The 20,036-nt window shown below is 44.0% G+C and overlaps 1 protein-coding gene across 1 annotated transcript; it reads left to right on the forward strand.

Moving 5' to 3' along the window:
- The first annotated feature begins 12,601 nt into the window (after positions 1–12,601).
- LOC136512738 (uncharacterized) lies at positions 12,602–19,413 on the forward strand. Its single transcript, XM_066506737.1, has 6 exons — positions 12,602–13,129; positions 13,892–13,996; positions 17,562–17,617; positions 17,708–17,748; positions 19,015–19,162; positions 19,303–19,413. The coding sequence occupies exons 2-6, from the start codon at positions 13,921–13,923 to the stop codon at positions 19,318–19,320; spliced, it is 339 nt and encodes a 112-aa protein (XP_066362834.1). The 5' UTR covers positions 12,602–13,129; positions 13,892–13,920; the 3' UTR covers positions 19,321–19,413.
- The last annotated feature ends 623 nt before the right edge of the window (positions 19,414–20,036 follow it).

Genomic DNA, 20,036 nt, shown 5'->3' on the forward strand with positions numbered 1-20,036 from the left:
GGTGTCTGCGGGAGCTGGGCGAGCTTGTTGGCGGCCATGGCCAAGTTGGCGCTTGGGGTCTTGTAGATGTTGTGGCCATCAAAATGGACAAATTCATCATCGAGGTTGCGTTGGAGTTGGCGTGGCCTTCCTTGCGATTTGAGTTGACTGTTGCGAGTAGCCTCGGCTAGCACAAGGGTAGCTTTGTTTGCTCGGCGTTGCGCATGGTTGATGTTCCTGTTGACGTGGACGGCGTGGTCCTCCTCAGTTTCCCCATCCCATGGGGGGCTATCGATGCTGACATTGAAGATTGTGCCTCCATGGAAGGGAGGGAAAGGAGGTTGTTCGGTGGTGGTTTTGGCGATAGTCTCCATAGAGCCCTAGGACTCGGAGTCTAGATTCTCCTCTAGGATGGTTTGGAGGGATGCTCTAGGGCGTCGGCTGACGTGTAGCATGTTGACAGGCAGTGGGAGTTGGTCGGCGATCTGGTCGGCGAGAGGATGGATATCTCCAACCTAGTCGGCGAATTTGGTATCACACATACAAAGCCTACAGGTGGGGCTGACTAGCCCCACATGGTAGTCACCTGGCCTCCGCTTTGGTGGTTTGCCTTCTAGAGTCTTCCCACGTTGGTTTCGTTGTGGATAAACGTGATTTGCTTTGACGAATAGGCCCTCCTTGATAGTTTTCTAAGTAAATCCTCCTATAAGCATAGATTCACCCAAACTTATGGAATTTATTAGTTTAAACCCCTAGACCTATGTTGGTGATCCTTTTTATGCATTTATATAAGTTATATTGATGGTTTATGATGAACGTTAACTACCATCAACACATAGGATGGTAGCTAGACTTGTATTTATACATGTGGTACTAGAACCTTGCTTATAATGTTGATCTCATGGGGTTTCTAGTATTTTTTTGTTGTCTAACTACTCATGGTGCTAAGGATGGTGTTAAAATGTGCACTCCGATTGGTATCACGCATCAAAGGTTAATTCTTTTCACCTTAGCATCATTGGTAGTAATTACTCTCCCACATTTCCAATCTATACTTATGTGCAAGCTTCAAACCAAACACTCTTGCACATATGTAGGGGGAGCCAATACTACCAATTCAGGTTTGTGGTACTTGTCCAAAATCATTTACACATGGTAAAATTGCTTGGGCAAGCAACATGAATCCAAAAGACCTTAATTTCCATATAATTGTAGAGTTGTCATCAATTACCAAAAAGGGGAGATTGAAAGGTCCTTGTTTGGTTTTAGTAATTGAGCGACAACCTTAGATGGACTAATATGTGTTTGAGTGAGATACACAGGTGATTAGTCCACAAGTACATCTTATGTGAGCAACCTATGCCATGGAGGTGAAATGGCTTAGATATGTTGCAAGGCTCACGCATATGACTAAGGAGCTCATTATTGCATATGAGAAATGACATGGAGTCATGTGATCAAGGTGGAGAAGATCAAGACAGGACTTGGCTCGACGGACCGGTTGCAAGTGTGAAGGGCAAGTTAAGTGATGACTTGGCGCCGATGGACCGAAGCAACTGTGAAGAGCAAGTGAAGTCAAGATCGATGAACCAATATGGTCACATGATGATATGAAGTGGATCATATCATTTGTGATTAGTTGGTGCATGTGTTGCATCAACATTGGAGGAGATGGAATGGAATGCGCAAGGCAAAGGTATATTTGTAGGGCATTTCATTTCACCGGTCATAGGTGTGTAGAGAAGTTTATGGCCGGGTTTAGGATAGATGGCCATACTATCAAGAGGGGCAAACTTGTTTGCATATCGGTCATCTAGTGCCACTCGAGTGATCTAACTTTGCATCATTGCTAGGATCGAGTGGCGTGGTGAATTGAGTAACTAATCCTTTGGGAAATGTTTGTGAAAAGCTAACACACATGCACAAGGTGGTGATCACTTGGTGGTGTTAGCACATTTGCAAAGGTGTTGGAAAAGGTGAAGAAATGGAGGCAAAACTGGGCTCGAGGTGCTGCTGTGGGGCACCACCACCCTTGTGGCAGTGACCGACTGGTCAAGGCCAAAAGCAGGGGTTGGAGCTGGCACCGCCATGCCTTGTTCGGTGGCACCGCCACTGCTAGGGCTGTGCCCACTTGGCTTCAGACGAGAGGAGCAAAGAGAAGGGGTGGCACCAATGTGTCCGATGAGCACCGCCGTGCCAAGGGCGGTGCACCTCTCTCACCTGCCCGGTGCCACCACTAGGGCACCGCCACTTTTCGACAGAAAGTGTGGTTGAGCAAGGGGGTCACCACCATGGTGACGGTGGTGCACCACCCTAAATTTCTGGAGAGAGGGGTTTTTGGGTGACTGGCTTGGTGGTCATCGCCACCCCTATGGCAGTGCCACCGCCACCCTGTCTAGTGCCCCAATGACCATTGAGGGGCACCGCCACCCCTAGGGCGGTGCCACCACCGCCGTGTCCAGTGCCTTGGCAGAAAATGGATCTTTGCTCCAATGACTCTATTTGGCTTAGGGGCTATAAATAGAGGTGGAGATCAAGCATTTGGCCAGGGCTCCCTTGGGACTGAGTGTCCATGCTTGCGGAGTGCTTGGGAGCCCTCTAACTCACTTGTGCTTGATAGTGATCATCCGATCGAGTGAGTGAGTGATTCTAGTGCATTGCGTCATGAGGTTGCATCAAGTGGCACTAGGTGATCGAGTTGCAAGCCGATGGTGCTTGTTACTCTTGGAGGTTGCCACCTCCTAGATGGCTTGGTAGCTTGTGACTTCGTTGATGCACGCGAGAAGATTGTGCGGTGCTCCGGAGCAAGATTTGTGAGGGAGATGGTCCTCACCCCATGGGGATCGTGAAGAGTAACTCTAGTAGAGCGTGTCAATGAGCTACCCTCACTTTTGGGGTAGGTTCTTGCAGTGCCCAACGTGCAGGCTTGGCGGGTGATGCCAATTAGCTGCTGAACCACCAAGTGAGCGGTCGACACAACAAGGACTAGCATGTTGGCAAGCACGTGAACCTCGGGATAAAATCATTATATCATCCTTGTCTTCCTGTTGTTTTGCATCCCCTTTTACACAAGCTTGTGTTTACTTTCATATACATTGTGCTTGTGTAGTTGCTCTTGTAATTAGGTAGCTTGTGTAGCATGCTAGTTACCTTCTTGCTTGTGTAGCATAGAAGTAGATCCCTTGCGTGACTAATTGGCTTGTATAGCCTTGTTAGTCACATTGCTTAGTTTGTGTAGCTAAGTAATTTGCGCTCTCTAATTTGGCTTGTGTAGCCTTGTTATTGAGCATTGCTAGTGAGCTTAGGCTTTATGCTTTTGCATACTAGTTGTGTAGGAGCTCCCCCGTGCTTGAAGTACTAGCGGCATAGGTTTGTGTGACCTTGCTCCTAGAATTGGTTAGGTGAGCTCTAGCTATCCCAGCACCTTTGTTGCCTAATATGATCTTTATAAGGTGCTTGAGAACTTAGATTGAGGGGTGTAGTCTTGGCTAGACCGATAGTTTTAATTCAACATTTATTTTGGTTAGCTAGCATGTTTATTTTTAGAAAGAACTATTCACCCCTCCTCTAGTCCGCCATCTCGACCCTACACTCTCACACTCACAACACAGAGGGGGAGCGAGATTATGTGAAGAGCTGATGAGTGGTGAGAGAGGCGAGGAGGAAAAGACAATTTTGTCCATAGAAAAATATAAAGCTATCCATATGTCTGTATGTGGGTCTAAAGACACGATGGACAATCGGACCTACACATGGTGTTCGTCATAGCGAGGCTGACCTCCTATGCCAAGATGGGACTTCTCGATGATGTGTGTAGACTATTCGATGGGTTGCCCCACAAGGACTTTATCTGATAGAATGCCATGATGGATGGGTCCACGCAGAATGGGTGGCCTAGCGAGGGGCTCTGGCTGTTCGGGCTCATTAGCTCTTGCCACCCGTGCGCGTGTCCCCTCGGTAGCCGGGGTTTGGACTTCCGCTAGCCCGAGCCAAGCTTGCTCGTTGATATCTGGGATCGGGGCCATGGCTCCACCAAAAATGAGGAGATTGAAAGCCCTAGTTTGGTTTTGGATAATTGATAAAACCTAGCACTAACCTTTGTCATGAGTTATGATATGAGATAGGTTGGTGCAATCCAAGTGTGGAGAATGGTGACACTCATGAGATCGTGATGATCACATGAAATGATGAGATGACCACATGTGATGATGATCAAGTGCTCAACTTGGAAAAGAAGAAAGAGAAAAACAAAAACCGAGAAGATCAAGGCAAAGGTATATGATTGGTTTTGTTTTGGCACTTAAGACACCATAGAGGGTTTAAGTGCATGTAGGATCAATAGCCGTACTATAAAGAGGTGAAATCTTTGGCTAAATGGTTTATCGAGGGCCACTAGGTGACATGACTTTTGCATATGCATTTAGGAACCTAGTCTGCTAACTTTGACCCTTGTAAAATGCTTTGAACAATGCTAACACACGTGCACACAAGTCTTACACTTTGTGGTTAGCAAGTTGGAAGCAAGGGCGAAGTGGTTGCGGACTTAGAAAAAAGAAAAGGAGGTGTTGCACTGTGACCGAACGCAGGGGTTGTCCTGACCAAACGCTGCCCAGCGAGTTCGGTCAATTTGAAGCCAAAGCACAGTGGCTGGCCGAGAGCAGCAAAGTAGTGATCAGATGCTGGCTAACACGCACCTGCGTGTTCGGTCATCTTTTGTAGAGGTGGCACGAGTGGCGATCGGACGCACCGAGGCTGCGTCAGGTGGTGCATGACGTACGCTGATGTCACCTTGGCTTGCGCGCGTGAAGGAATAGTGAGAGGACCGGACGCTGGGGTGTGTCAAGTCAGCATTGACCTAACCTGTATTGTCACATTTTGTCACTCTGGATGCTCTCTGTAAATGATCGGACTCCATGTGGTGGCAAGTCCAGTCACTTCCTCCAGCGTGTCCGATCGAACATTAACAGTGCGGGCTCGAGGACTTAGTTGTTGGAGATCGACGCATGATATTCAAAGGCTCTGACACGTGGCGGCAGATCGCTAACCGGACGCTGGCGTGGGTGCGTCCGGTCAACTCGACCAGCGCGTCCGGTCAGTGCGCAGAGAGCTCCTTCTTGACCCTAACAACTCTATTCGTTTGAGGGGCTCTATAAATAGTTGGTGGTTGGCTCCAAGGTGACTCTCTTGGCACTTTGACATTCCTAACATCCTTGTGAGCCTAAGCAAACACCTCCCACTCATCTCCATCATTGATTTATCATCATAGTGAGATTGGGAGTGTTTCCAAGTGCATTTGCTTGAGTGATTGCATCTAGTGGCACTTGGGGATCGTTGTGGCTGTGGATTTATTGTTACTCTTGGTGGGTGTCGCCACCTAGATGGCTTGGAGCAGTGGAGGAGCTTTGGCACGAGTTGGTGATTGTCCGTTGTTGGCTCTGGTGATTGTCGGGGGTCTTGTACCTTTCCCGGCGGAGAGCCAAAAGGTAACTCTATTGATTGCTTGTGTCATTGAGTTACCTCACTTGTGGGTAGTTCTTGCGGTGTCCAATTGTGTGGACGAGGTTTGTGCAACACCTCTTAGCCGCTGAACCACCAAGTGTTGGTCGAAACAACGGGGACTAGCGTGCCGGCAAGCACGTGAACCTCAAGAGAAAAATTAGTTGTCTCTTGCCCTTTGGTATTCTCCCGGTGATTGAATTGGCATTGATATTGTGATTGGTTCATCCCTCGACACGGCGGTATAATCACCTTGCTCACCTTTTTACATTCCCATAAACTAATTGTAGCAAGCTCTTTAGTGCAGCTAGAATTGAGAGATTATTTTGTACACTACAAGGTTCTACCTCTAATGCCACGCCACATGATTGCAACACCACTAATTTGGTTGGCATAGGTGGGTCGTATTGCAACCTTTTCAAAAAATGGTTGCAATATGTGCCTGCAATGAACTAAATTTGTTGCAATATGTGTGGTTTGTCGTTGCAATAGGCTTGTGCTACTGCAACCATTTAAGAGGGGGAGCGAGATTATGTGAAGAGCTGATGAGTGGTGAGAGAGGCAAGGAGGAAAAGACAATTTTGTCCATAGAAAAATATAAAGCTATCCATATGTCTGTATGTGGGTCTAAAGACACGATGGACAATCGGACCTACACATGGTGTTCGTCATAGCGAGGCTGACCTCCTATGCCAAGATGGGACTTCTCGATGATGTGTGCAGACTGTTCGATGGGTTGCCCCACAAGGACTTTATCTGATAGAATGCCATGATGGATGGGTCCACGCAGAATGGGTGGCCTAGCGAGGGGCTCTGGCTGTTCGGGCTCATTAGCTCTTGCCACCCGTGCGCGTGTCCCCTCGGTAGCCGGGGTTTGGACTTCCGCTAGCCCGAGCCAAGCTTGCTCGTTGATATCTGGGATCGGGGCCATGGCTCCACCAAAAATGAGGAGATTGAAAGCCCTAGTTTGGTTTTGGATAATTGATAAAACCTAGCACTAACCTTTGTCATGAGTTATGATATGAGATAGGTTGGTGCAATCCAAGTGTGGAGAATGGTGACACTCATGAGATCGTGATGATCACATGAAATGATGAGATGACCACATGTGATGATGATCAAGTGCTCAACTTGGAAAAGAAGAAAGAGAAAAACAAAAACCGAGAAGATCAAGGCAAAGGTATATGATTGGTTTTGTTTTGGCACTTAAGACACCATAGAGGGTTTAAGTGCATGTAGGATCAATAGCCGTACTATAAAGAGGTGAAATCTTTGGCTAAATGGTTTATCGAGGGCCACTAGGTGACATGACTTTTGCATATGCATTTAGGAACCTAGTCTGCTAACTTTGACCCTTGTAAAATGCTTTGAACAATGCTAACACACGTGCACACAAGTCTTACACTTTGTGGTTAGCAAGTTGGAAGCAAGGGCGAAGTGGTTGCGGACTTAGAAAAAAGAAAAGGAGGTGTTGCACTGTGACCGAACGCAGGGGTTGTCCTGACCAAACGCTGCCCAGCGAGTTCGGTCAATTTGAAGCCAAAGCACAGTGGCTGGCCGAGAGCAGCAAAGTAGTGATCAGATGCTGGCTAACACGCACCTGCGTGTTCGGTCATCTTTTGTAGAGGTGGCACGAGTGGCGATCGGACGCACCAAGGCTGCGTCAGGTGGTGCATGACGTACGCTGATGTCACCTTGGCTTGCGCGCATGAAGGAATAGTGAGAGGACCGGATGCTGGGGTGTGTCAGGTCAGCATTGACCTAACCTGTATTGTCACATTTTGTCACTCTGGATGCTCTCTGTAAATGATCGGACTCCATGTGGTGGCAAGTCCAGTCACTTCCTCCAGCGTGTCCGATCGAACATTAACAGTGCGGGCTCGAGGACTTAGTTGTTGGAGATCGACGCATGATATTCAAAGGCTCTGACACGTGGCGGCAGATCGCTAACCGGACGCTGGCGCGGGTGCGTCCGGTCAACTCGACCAGCGCGTCCGGTCAGTGCGCAGAGAGCTCCTTCTTGACCCTAACAACTCTATTCGTTTGAGGGGCTCTATAAATAGTTGGTGGTTGGCTCCAAGGTGACTCTCTTGGCACTTTGACATTCCTAACATCCTTGTGAGCCTAAGCAAACACCTCCCACTCATCTCCATCATTGATTTATCATCATAGTGAGATTGGGAGTGTTTCCAAGTGCATTTGCTTGAGTGATTGCATCTAGTGGCACTTGGGGATCGTTGTGGCTGCGGATTTATTGTTACTCTTGGTGGGTGTCGCCACCTAGATGGCTTGGAGCAGTGGAGGAGCTTTGGCATGAGTTGGTGATTGTCCGTGGTCGGCTCTGGTGATTGTCGGGGGTCTTGTACCTTTCCCGGCGGAGAGCCAAAAGGTAACTCTATTGATTGCTTGTGTCATTGAGTTACCTCACTTGTGGGTAGTTCTTGCGGTGTCTAATTGTGTGGACGAGGTTTGTGCAACACCTCTTAGCCGCTGAACCACCAAGTGTTGGTCGAAACAACGGGGACTAGCGTGCCGGCAAGCACGTGAACCTCAAGAGAAAAATTAGTTGTCTCTTGCCCTTTGGTATTCTCCCGGTGATTGAATTGGCATTGATATTGTGATTGGTTCATCCCTCGACACGGCGGTATAATCACCTTGCTCACCTTTTTACATTCCCATAAACTAATTGTAGCAAGCTCTTTAGTGCAGCTAGAATTGAGAGATTATTTTGTACACTACAAGGTTCTACCTCTAATGCCACGCCACATGATTGCAACACCACTAATTTGGTTGGCATAGGTGGGTCGTATTGCAACCTTTTCAAAAAATGGTTGCAATATGTGCCTGCAACGAACTAAATTTGTTGCAATATGTGTGGTTTGTCGTTGCAATAGGCTTGTGCTACTGCAACCATTTAAGAATTGTGTTGCAATTAGTTGGCATTATTGCAATGGCATTTTTGAGTTGCAATAGTATTAGTTTTCGTTGCAATTACTTGGTGTTATTGCAACTATATTGGATTTGGTTGCTTTTGCTTGTAACTATTACCACGGTTATTATGGGTTGCAATAATGTTCTATGGTGTTGCAATTGCTAGGGTGGTTATTGCAACAAGATTTTAGAATGGATGCAATAGCATGTTCCTATTGCCATAGTTTTCTGGGGTTGTAATATTTTTTTGTGGCGTTGCAATTGTTAAGTACTTATTGCAACTACAATCCTAAATGGTCGCAATATCATGTTAATATTACCACGATTTTTTTGTGTTGCTATAGGCTACCATTGATGCAACGGCCTAAAAGTGTTGCAATATACAAAATTGGTTGCAATATACAAAATGCTCCACACATTAGACTACCCCTGATGCAACGGCCTAAAAGTGTTGCAATAGACAAAATGCTCCACGCATTTCTAAATAATGTATTCTATTGACAAAAAATGTTTCATAGAGGATTTGATCCCAGGAACTAAAGTACAAGCAAACACTCATCTACCACTAGGCTACTGAGGTGTGTTCGACATTAAGCCGCCTTTATATTACTTGTTTACATGATGAAGATGGCTAATTCACTTCATATGTCAACAAGGACGATAACCATCCGCATCTTCCATGACAATTTCAGAAAACAAGGATTCGAGTGACAATCTGCTAGCATCTGGGGCCTATATGTAATAATATATTTTCTTTATGTAATGAGTCCAATATGGAATAATATTTTTTTGCGAACGATCATGTGGGTCACATATGTAATAATATATTTTTCTTTGTGAAATAGGGGCAATAATATTTATTTTGATTTTCGACATGTCTTAAATCTGGAAATTTGAAAAGGAAAAAATCATGAACACAAGGATGCTTGAACCCACACCCTTGGACCCAAGAGCTTAGAGTGAACCAACCAACCTTGAGTTTGAACTAGCAAAAAAAGACTCAACCCAAAAAAAATTGCGCCAACCGAGCTTCGAACATGTAACCTCTCTAATTGGAGGGAAATTACATACCACTAAACTATGAAGTTGTTTATTAATAGTTGTCGTTTACTGAATATATAGGAAGTTACACCTCATCAAGACAGAAATAAAGAACAAAAAAGAACAAAAAATTTACCCTTAGCCAAAAAATACAAAATCAATTGTGTCAGGCAAGATTTGAACTTGAGATCTACTTACTCAGAGCAAAGTGACATACCACTACAATATGAAGTTGCTTGTTGAAATAGTTGTTGTCCAGTAAATATATAGAAAGACGCACATCAAGAAGGATGAAAAGAACAAAAATTAACGCTTAGCCAAAAAAATATCGTGCCAAGCAAGGTTTGAAGTTGAAACCTCTACATTCTGAGCAAAGTGACATACCACTACACCATCAAGTTGTCTGTGAAAATAATTATTTTCTGAAGTTATTATAGAATCACCTTCTTTTGACGAGATTTGTTCGTGCAAAAATGTGATTTGTCTTCCCATCTCCTCTTCTTTTCATGAGAGTCAGGTGTTGTCTAGCTGCTAGTCGCATGTCACGCCACGATGCAAGGACACTCCATGCCAGCATCAAGGCCCATTCATCAGCCTCTATGCTCCGTCCTTCCACCTCGATCATTGCCCTACTCGTTAGATGGAGAAATGACAAAAACAAAAGTTCTAGATCTTGATGAGTTTTCCAACTATGTTGTTGACAACTTTTTCATTTAAATCATTTAATGTCCCAAAATTTTGTTTGAAGTTCTCATATTTTGAAATTTAAATTTTAAATTGTTCAAACAAAGTCAAATAGAGAAATGACCAAAACAAAAGTTATAGACCTCGATGACTTTTCTATTTTAAATCATTTATTATCCCAAAATTCTATTTGAAGTTTTCAGATTTTAAAATGCAAATGTAGCATGGTATGGAAAAATGACAAGAAAAATCAATTTGAAATCTTTTAGTGTCCCAAAATACTATTTGAAGTTTTTATATTTTGAAATTCAAATTTTGCATGGCGTGGAAAAAATGACAAGAAAAATAAAAATAGAGTGACAACCAAGATTTGAACTTGCATCTCACCCCTAAGAGAATAACAACACCTCCACTACTATTAAACCACTTGCATATTTGTGAAAGGTCTTGCGTTTTATATTCTTTGTTATAGGAACAACGACTTGAGCAATCAAGACATACATTTTGAATTATTCAAACAAGGTTGGATGAAAAAATGAGCAAAACAAAAGTTGTAGACCTCGATGATTTCTACAACTTTGTTGTTGATGACCTTTTCATTTGAAATCATTTAGTGTCCCAAAATTATATTCGAAGCTCTCAAATTTTGAAATTTAAATTTTGAATTATAAAAAAATTGATATGAAGAAATGACCAAAATAAAAGTTGTGCATCTCCATGAGTTGCACAACTTTTTTGTTGACAACTTTTCCATTTGAAATCATTTGTTATTCCAAAATTTTATTTGAAGTTCTTATATTTTGAAATTCAAATTTTGAATTGTTCACACAATCTTGAAAGAAGAAATAACCAAAACAAAAGTTGTAGATCTAGATGAGATCTAAAAACTTATAGTTGGTGACTTCTCCATTTGAAATTATTTACTATTCCAAAATTCTATTTGTAATTATTCATTGAACTATTGTAGAATAAATGTAATATGACTAAGTGAGAGATGTTACTATTTTTGTAGCTATCGTGATATACAATATGATTTTGATATATAATTATTGCATAAAAAATTCAAATAATTTTAACAAAGCAGTATCACACATTGTTTATAAATTGACATATCTCACACATAGTGAAATGACTAAGTGAGAGATGTTACTATTTTTGAAGGATGTATCGTCCCACTTTATTAAAATTGTTTGGAATTTTTATGAAATGTTTGTAGACCCAAAATATGTTTTTGTGTTAATTTGCAGAATTATCCGACAAAATTTAGGTATTATTACAATTATTCGTTGGATTACCATAGAGTAAATGTAATAATATCTACACTTGCATAGAAAAATCCACAAACTTGCATGACAACATAATTTTAATATATAATCAATACATAAAAATGTATGACATATTTTGTTTTTAAAGGAAATCAAATATGTTGGTTTTAGAAATTTAGAGAGAAAAAATCAATTCAAAATTATTAGCTACTCCTAAGTATCTAGCAAATTTCGGCGGCAAGACTCCCGCCAAGGTCCTGTCTGTTCCGTGTCCTGGTAGCCTCAAAAAAAATTTGAAGTCCCCCGCGCTCTCCTCCACCAGAGCCGAAAAGTGCTCGCATGATAGGCCTCAAAAACAAGATGGAAATTTTCCCCACCAGATGGAAACCTAGATTGAAACCCAACGTATTGTTCTCTGTCTCAGACTGTCTCCAACGATGAGACTTAAATACGATACCCATTTCCCTGGTTGAGGTGATGCACAGTAGAAAGGGTGGCTACCTAAAACTTACGTTCTCCAACGAGCGGATCGTTTGGCGTATGACCGTTTCCCCTTTGTTTCTCGTTTTCCGATGAACTTTCCGGTGACCACCACCATGGATGGATCTTCTTCTTCGTTTTCCTGTCCATCTCAGCCCATGGCCGCGCCTTCCCTTTGGACGTCGCGCCCCGGCCACTCTCCGCCGCCGCTCTGGGCCGCGTGCTCTGACGCCAGGCGCCCCAGCGCACGGGCAGCAGCCCCGTCACCTGCCACCGGCAGCAGCAGCTGCTGCTGCGTACGCCGCCGTCCACCACGCGGGCAGCCAGAGCGTGCCCGGCCTACCTCGGGTCCACGTGGGCCAGTACCCAGTGCGCCCCCGTGCCGGCCCCGCCTAGAGCCTTTCCTTGCGACCGGAGCTCCCAGCCGAATCCCTTCCCTGCTGCTTCAAGGCCATGGATCCGACCGGCTCGCCTGGAAGCGCCGGCCGCGCCCGGCCGCGGGCCCACCTCTACGGCGCCGGACGTTTGCGTCGTCTTCCTCTCGAGACGTTTATTTGCGTATCCGATCGACTTCAACGCAAAATGCGCGCTGTCTCTGGGTCATCCGTTGGAGCGTCTTTCTGCTACCCAAAAACACTGTAGACGACCTATTTTGGGTACGGATAGCATCGTTGGAGACAGTCTCACACACGGTCATTCCCTACCAGCCGCCGGCCTGCCGCCACCAGATACCTCTGTCTCTTGTGCATCCCTCTCTCACCTTGTTCCCCTCTCCCACACAGCCACACCCATCTTGGCCAAATCAGGTTGAGGTCATGGCTGTGTAGGTCATGCCTGCGTGGTCTCTGGCTGGATCTTGTGACCGTGGATCTGGGGAAGGCCGTGGCGGCGGCGGCATGGTGGCAGCGCCCGAGCGCTGCACAGCGCGCGGGACGAGCGTGACACGCAGTGGACACTGGCAGCCTACCGAGCTAGAGCCGAACGAGGCGACGAGCGACTGGCCATGAGCGTCACCTCCACGATCTCCTTGGCGTGAACGATGTCGGCCTCCTCCACGATCTCCACCACGCGGACGAAATCGGCCTCCTCTGCTGCTTTTTTCCCTTAATGGCTGCACAAACAGGAACCCCTAGATGAGTAGGGGCGTGACAATAGTAGGGCCAAAAATTTTCAGATGCAGGGCTTGGGATGTCTTGTTAAGTCAGGAATGTGCTAATTGCTGAAACTTTGGTGCTTCTCTGATGTCTAGCTAGGTGATCTATCATCTCAAATTAGTACTTATCTTTTTTTTTTTAAACTGAAAGCTGAATGCTAATAAGGTACATGTGATGTCCAGTTATTGCTTATCTCGTAGAGACAAGTCAGTGTGTCTCCTCTTATCTTTTGTTTTTTCCAGAATACAAGCACTAGAATGCTTATCTATTTTTTGTTGTTTGAAAACCAAGGCTGAATGCTATCAGGTACTTGTGATGTCTAATTATTGCTTGTCTTCCTGAGATGGGTCGCTGCCGGATTAGAAGAGGGTGGCAGCAGTTGTGCAGGCACAACGGCATAAAAGCTTAGTAGAGTTCAGATAGTTGTTTTTCGCTGCTCCTATTCTGTTCTTCTTCAGTTCACAGCAGGTCAACAACAGTAGTGCAGGTTCAGGTGGGCTTGGGGGTTTGTTATTCACGGTGCAGCAACTAGTTCAGACAGAAATAGATGCTTTTGTTTAGCGGCAGAGCACCTGGCTTGAGATAGATTCAGGTTCGATTAGAGCAGTTCAGTTATTCATATCCTCAGCTCTTGAAGGTAACATTCTTAAGAATTAGAGCAGCACCAAAATCTTCATGATAGAGAGAAGCAATCACAACTTGCCTAGTGCTTGTTTACTAGTTGATAATATTACATAATCCTTTGCTAGACCTCTAGAATGCCTTATTTAATTCTTCCTTGCTTATATGTTTTGTGCACACGGAATGATAGTAGGGCATTTCAGTGTTGATCCGTTTCTTTGTGCGTGTCTTGCCTTGCAGTGTGGATTCTTTAGCCAACAAACACTGGTATGACCTCAGGGCCTGTCAGGGTTCAGCATTCGCAACATAGGCAAGACTCTGCTGGTCAGGACACTGGCCACCAAGGTATGCCTGTTCATCTTCTCCTGCTTGCTCTATCATTTGGGAATCGTACTCCTACTACTGTATCAACTTGGTGTAAAAGGAAGGCCAAAGATGTTTTCACTGGCACGCAGGCATGAGTTTCTAGCGGTATGGGTGATTCAGCATGCATGTGTATTTGATCTATAGGATTGTTGGAATACCTGTGATTTGGATGTGGTTAGATTTTTTGTGTAAACATAAGTTATTGGAGCATCAATATTGAACTGTTAGGCATTTAAATGAAGATCATCTCGATGTCTTATGTATGGTTATGCTTTTCAACAACAACAACAACAACAACAACAACAAAGCCTTTAAGTCCCAAACAAGTTGGGGTAGGCTAGAGTTGAAACCCAACAGAAACAATCAAGGTTCAGGCACGTGAATAGCTGTCTTTCAAGCACTCCTATCTAAGGCTAAGTCTTTGGGTATATTCCATCCTTTCAAGTCTCCTTTTATTGCCTCTACCCAAGTCAACTTCGGTCTTCCTCTGCCTCTCTTCACGTTACTATCCTGACTTAGGATTCCACTACGCACCGGTGCATCTGGAGGTCTCCGTTGCACATGTCCAAACCATCTCAACCGGTGTTGGACAAGCTTTTCTTCAATTGGCGCTACCCCTAATCTCTCACGTATATCATCGTTCCGAACTCGATCCCTTCTTGTATGCCCGCAAATCCAACGCAACATACGCATTTCCGCGACACTTAGCTGTTGAATATGTCGTCTTTTCGTAGGCCAACATTCTGCACCATACAACATAGCAGGTCTAATCGCCGTCCTATAAAACTTGCCTTTTAGCTTCTGTGGTACCCTTTTGTCACATAGGACACCAGACGTTTGCCGCCACTTCATCCACCCTGCTTTGATTCTATGGCTAACATCTTCATCAATATCCCCGTCCCTCTGTAGCATTGATCCTAAATATCGAAAGGTATCCATCCTAGGCACTACTTGACCTTCCAAACTAACATCTTCCTCCTCCCGAGTAGTAGTGCCGAAGTCACATCTCATATACTCAGTTTTAGTTCTACTAAGTCTAAAACCTTTGGACTCCAAAGTCTCCCGCCATAACTCCAGTTTCTGATTCACTCCTGTCCGGCTTTCATCAACTAGCACTACATCGTCCGCGAAAAGCATACACCAAGGGATGTCCCCTTGTATGTCCCTTGTGACCTCATCCATCACTAAAGCAAACAAATAAGGGCTCAAAGCTGACCCTTGATGTAGTCCTATCCTAATCGGAAAGTCATCTGTGTCTCCATCACTTGTTCGAACTCTAGTCACAACATTGTTGTACATGTCCTTAATGAGCCCGACGTACTTCGTTGGGACTTTATGTTTGTCCAAAGCCCACCACATAACATTCCTTGGTATTTTATCATAAGCCTTCTCCAAGTCAATAAAAACCATGTGTAGGTCCTTCTTCTTCTCCCTATACCGCTCCATAACTTGTCTTATTAAGAAAATTGCCTCCATGGTTGACCTTCCGGGCATGAAACCAAATTGGTTCATAGAGACCCGCGTTATTGCTCTCAAGCGATGCTCAATAACTCTCTCCCATAGCTTCATAGTATGGCTCATCAACTTAATTCCCCGGTAATTTGTACAACTTTGAATATCTCCTTTATTCTTGTAGATCGGTACCAATATACTTCTCCTCCACTCATCAGGCATCTTGTTTGATCAAAAAATATGGTTGAACAACTTGGTCAACCATACTACAGCTATGTCCCCGAGGCATCTCCACACCTCGATTGGGATACCATCCGGTCCCATCGCCTTACCTCCTTTCATCCTTTTCAACGCCTCTCTTACCTCAGATTCTTGGATTCTCCGCACAAAGCGCCTATTGGTGTCATCAAAAGAGTCATCCAACTGAAAGGTTGCGTCCATATTCTCACCATTGAACAATTTGTCAAAATACTCTTGCCATCGATGTCGGATCTCATCCTCCTTTACCAAGAGATGCTCCCTTTCATCCTTAATGCACTTAACTTGGTTGAAGTCCCGTGTCTTTCTCTCACGAACCCTAGCCATCCTATAAATGTCCTTCTCTCCTTCCTTCGTACTCAAATGTTGGTAAAGATCCTCGTATGCTCTACCCTTTGCCACACTTACAGCTCGCTTTGCAATCTTCTTTGCCACCTTGTACTTCTCTATGTTGTCCACACTCCTGTCATGGTACAAGCGTCTATAGCATTCTTTCTTCTCCTTAATAGCCCTTTGGACTTCCTCGTTCCACCACCAAGTATCTTTAGCCTCGCGTCCCCTTCCTTTGGTTACTCCACACACCTCTGAGGCTACCTTCCGAATGTTGGTTGCCATCTTGTCCCACATATTGTTTATGTCGTCTTCTTCCTTCCAAGAGCCCTCTTTGATAACCCTTTCCCTAAATACCTCTGACGTCTCCCCTTTCAGTTTCCACCACTTTGTTCTTTCAATCTTAGCTTGTTTATCCCTACGGGCACGCACCTGAAAACGAAAATCTGCCACCAAAAGCTTATGTTGAGAAACAACACACTCCCCTGGTATCACCTTGCAATCCAAGCATGCTCGTTTGTCCTTTCTTCTTGCGAGGACAAAGTCAATCTGACTACAGTGTTGTCCGCTACTGAAGGTCACTAGATGAGATTCTCTCTTTCTAAAGAAAGTGTTGGCTATCATCAGGTCAAAAGCTACCGCGAAGTCCAGAACTTCCTCCCCCTCCTGATTCCTACTACCATACCCAAAACCTCCATGAACTACCTCGAAACCTGCGCTTGTAGTACCTACATGCCCATTAAGATCTCCTCCTATAAAAAGCTTCTCACTACTAGGTATAGCTCTAACCAGGCCATCTAAGTCTTCCCAGAACTGTCTCTTAGCACTCTCGTCGAGGCCTACTTGGGGGGCATACGCACTAATTACGTTCAAGACCATATCACCAACGACAAGCTTGACTAAGATAATCCTATCTCCTTGCCTTCTCACTCCCACCACACTATTCTTGAAGCTCTTATCAATCAAAACTCCTACTCCATTTCTATTCGCGACTGTCCCTGTGTACCAAAGCTTGAAACCTGTATTGTCCACCTCCTTCGCCTTCTGACCCTTCCATTTAGTCTCTTGAACGCATAATATATTTACACGCCTCCTAGTCGCGGTATCAACTAATTCTCTTAACTTACCTGTAAGTGACCCTACATTCCAACTACCTAAACGGATCCTAGTTGGTTCGACTAGCTTCCTTACCCTTCGCACCCGTCGACTCTGATGCGAAGACCCTTGCTCATTTTTCACTACACCCGGGCGCCGATGTAGCGCGCCACTAAGGAAGCGACGACCCGATCCTTGGTTACTTGACACCATGCCTAGATCACGACACGGCGCGTCACGGGGGTGACGACCCGGCCCTTGCCCATTTAACACCATACCCGGGTTCCGATATGGCGCGTCGCTAAGAGGGTTACGCCCCAACGATTTTCTTTCGGGTTTCATCTCCATTTAAGTGGCTAAGTTTTTACATTGGCTCGCCACGCCTAACACAACCCTCCTCCTTTACCAGGGCTTGGGACCTGCTATGCTGGGACACCAAAGGCGCCCCACCATAGGCGGAGTTATGTATGGTTATGCTTTTCTGATTCATTATTCATATGATTGACATAATTTGGTGATGAGGGCCATAAGCTTCATTTGTTTGGATTTTTTCAGAATTTAATGTCTCACGTGCCAATCAGGGCTGCTTCTCATATGTAAGGACGACTTTTATCTCAATTTCTTTCATTTGTTTTCGAATTTCCTCTAATGGTCAGACATTTTTTAAAGAGGCCTTTTGTTTCTCTTGGCCAGTTCGGCCTGTTACCAGACTACTTTCTTGTCATTCCGTGAGTGTAGTAGTATTTCTGAATTTACTAATTTGATGCAATACACCTATGGTCTTAAACATTGGTTTTGGCTAGGCTCTATTCTAAGTAAACAAACTAATTGGAACATATGTACCAGGTTAAGGTAACCATTTTGACTCTCTAAATTCAGAATAAGTCTTAGTACCCAGCTCAGAAATTTTCTAAGTTTCATTGGAACATGGAAGCCTAGCAAGATGGCTGGTTCAATTGTCAAAATATTTTGAACCAGTTTTGAGTAGTTCCAGCATTGTTACGTATGCAATTTATTGCGAAAAGAAACCTTAACAGGTTCATTATTGTTTCATGGCTGGTTGATTTTGGCAAATGTGGAGCCATTTGTTTTAAGTTGGTCATATGCAACCTTTAGGCTTTTTAGGCTATGTTGGTCCAACATTCTCTATGGTTTGAAATATAGTTACCATTATCACACCTAAGTATGGTCCAACATTCCCTTCGGTGCATGTATGTGTGTATCGGAGAGCAAGCCTTTGATACATGTATGTATGGGAGAGTGTTGGGGTGTCGATAGACTGGTTGCTTCCTCTGTATTTGCACTGATGGTAGAAGTCTGCAGTGTTGGTTCTCATTGTTGTTCTCTCTATTTGCTATCAGAGAATTGTACTCCACTTTTAGAACCTAGCTGTTAGAAATAATCTTTATCACTGTAATCACCCGAATAGAATCTTACAGAATCTTAAGATATAATCACTGTAACCTAGATTTTGCTTGTACCGGATTTTTAAGCACATTCCATATAGACGACGGTCTCTGATTTCTTTTTTCTTTGAATTGGGATAATTTCTAATTTCTGTATATGCGTCATCTTTTGTTCTTTATTAGGATCAATAGAGGCCCCTCTAGTTTGAACTGCTTCCACCAACTAATGGTGTAAAAATCTGCTAGCATCTGGGGCCTATATGTAATAATATATTTTCTTTATGTAATGAGTCCAATATGGAATAATATTTTTTTTTGTGAATGATCATGTGGGTCACATATGTAATAATATATTTTTCTTTGTGAAATAGGGGCAATAATATTTATTTTGATTTTCTACATGTCTTAAATCTGGAAATCTAAAAAGGAAAAAATCATGAACATTATCGTTGCTAGTGCACCTATTGCTGCGAATAAGACTCAAACTGGACAAAACAAAGGAGGGGATACGACAGTTAGTTTTACTACTACTAAAGCACTGAGGGATGTTGTGGCTAAGAAACGAGCATTATCCAAAAGGAATCAACAAGCTGGCAAAGCACAGGTGATTTTTGACTCCACTACCTGTGAATATTTCTGAATCAGATTTAGTTGGCTAATTCCTGTTACTGTAAAGTGAAATAATACTTAGCTGAATACTATGTTTCTGTTTACTGAATATACCAATGTTAATGATTGTTTCAGGAGCAAGATAGAGTTTGAGTGGAGTGCACAACTGATGGACGGTCAATGTCAAGCCAATCTTTGCTACAGTGCTACACATAGCTTATTATATTTTGAACTGTTCAAAGTAGCTACTGTGCGTCAGATACCTTATGTGTTTCGGTTGTTGTGCGTGTGTTATCAACTAAGTTTGACATTGGATGTAGTTTCATTAATGAGTTGTACGAACAAAGCATATTTTGGATTAATGGATGTCTAAATGCTTCTTTCATCATATATTGTGCGTTGCAATATGGACTATCGACAAAATAATTTGGCATTGCAATATATGATATAGCAACAAACAAACGGTGTTGCAAAAAACATCATACCAACGGAATAGTGGATGCTGCAATAGAGTCTCCAAATTGTAGCAACACAATAGTTAGTGTGGCAATAGAGGGTCCAACAATAGCAATCAGTATTGATCGTTGCAATAGAGAGGCAACCTCGAGCAACCAAACATTTACCGTGGCAATAGACGGATGCACCTATAGCAACCACAATGTTTAGTGTTGCAATAGAGAGGCTACCTCTAGCAACCAAATATTTATCGTGGCAATAGACGGTTCCACCTATAGCAACCAGTATTAATCATTGCAATAGAGAGGCTACCTCTAGCAACCAAATATTTATCGTGGCAATAGACGGTTCCACCTATAGCAACCACCGAGATAGCGTGGCAATAGAAGGTCCATCTATTGCAATGCTATTGA

The sequence above is a fragment of the Miscanthus floridulus genome, chromosome 16, assembly GCF_019320115.1.
Source record: "Miscanthus floridulus cultivar M001 chromosome 16, ASM1932011v1, whole genome shotgun sequence".
NCBI lineage: Eukaryota > Viridiplantae > Streptophyta > Magnoliopsida > Poales > Poaceae > Miscanthus > Miscanthus floridulus.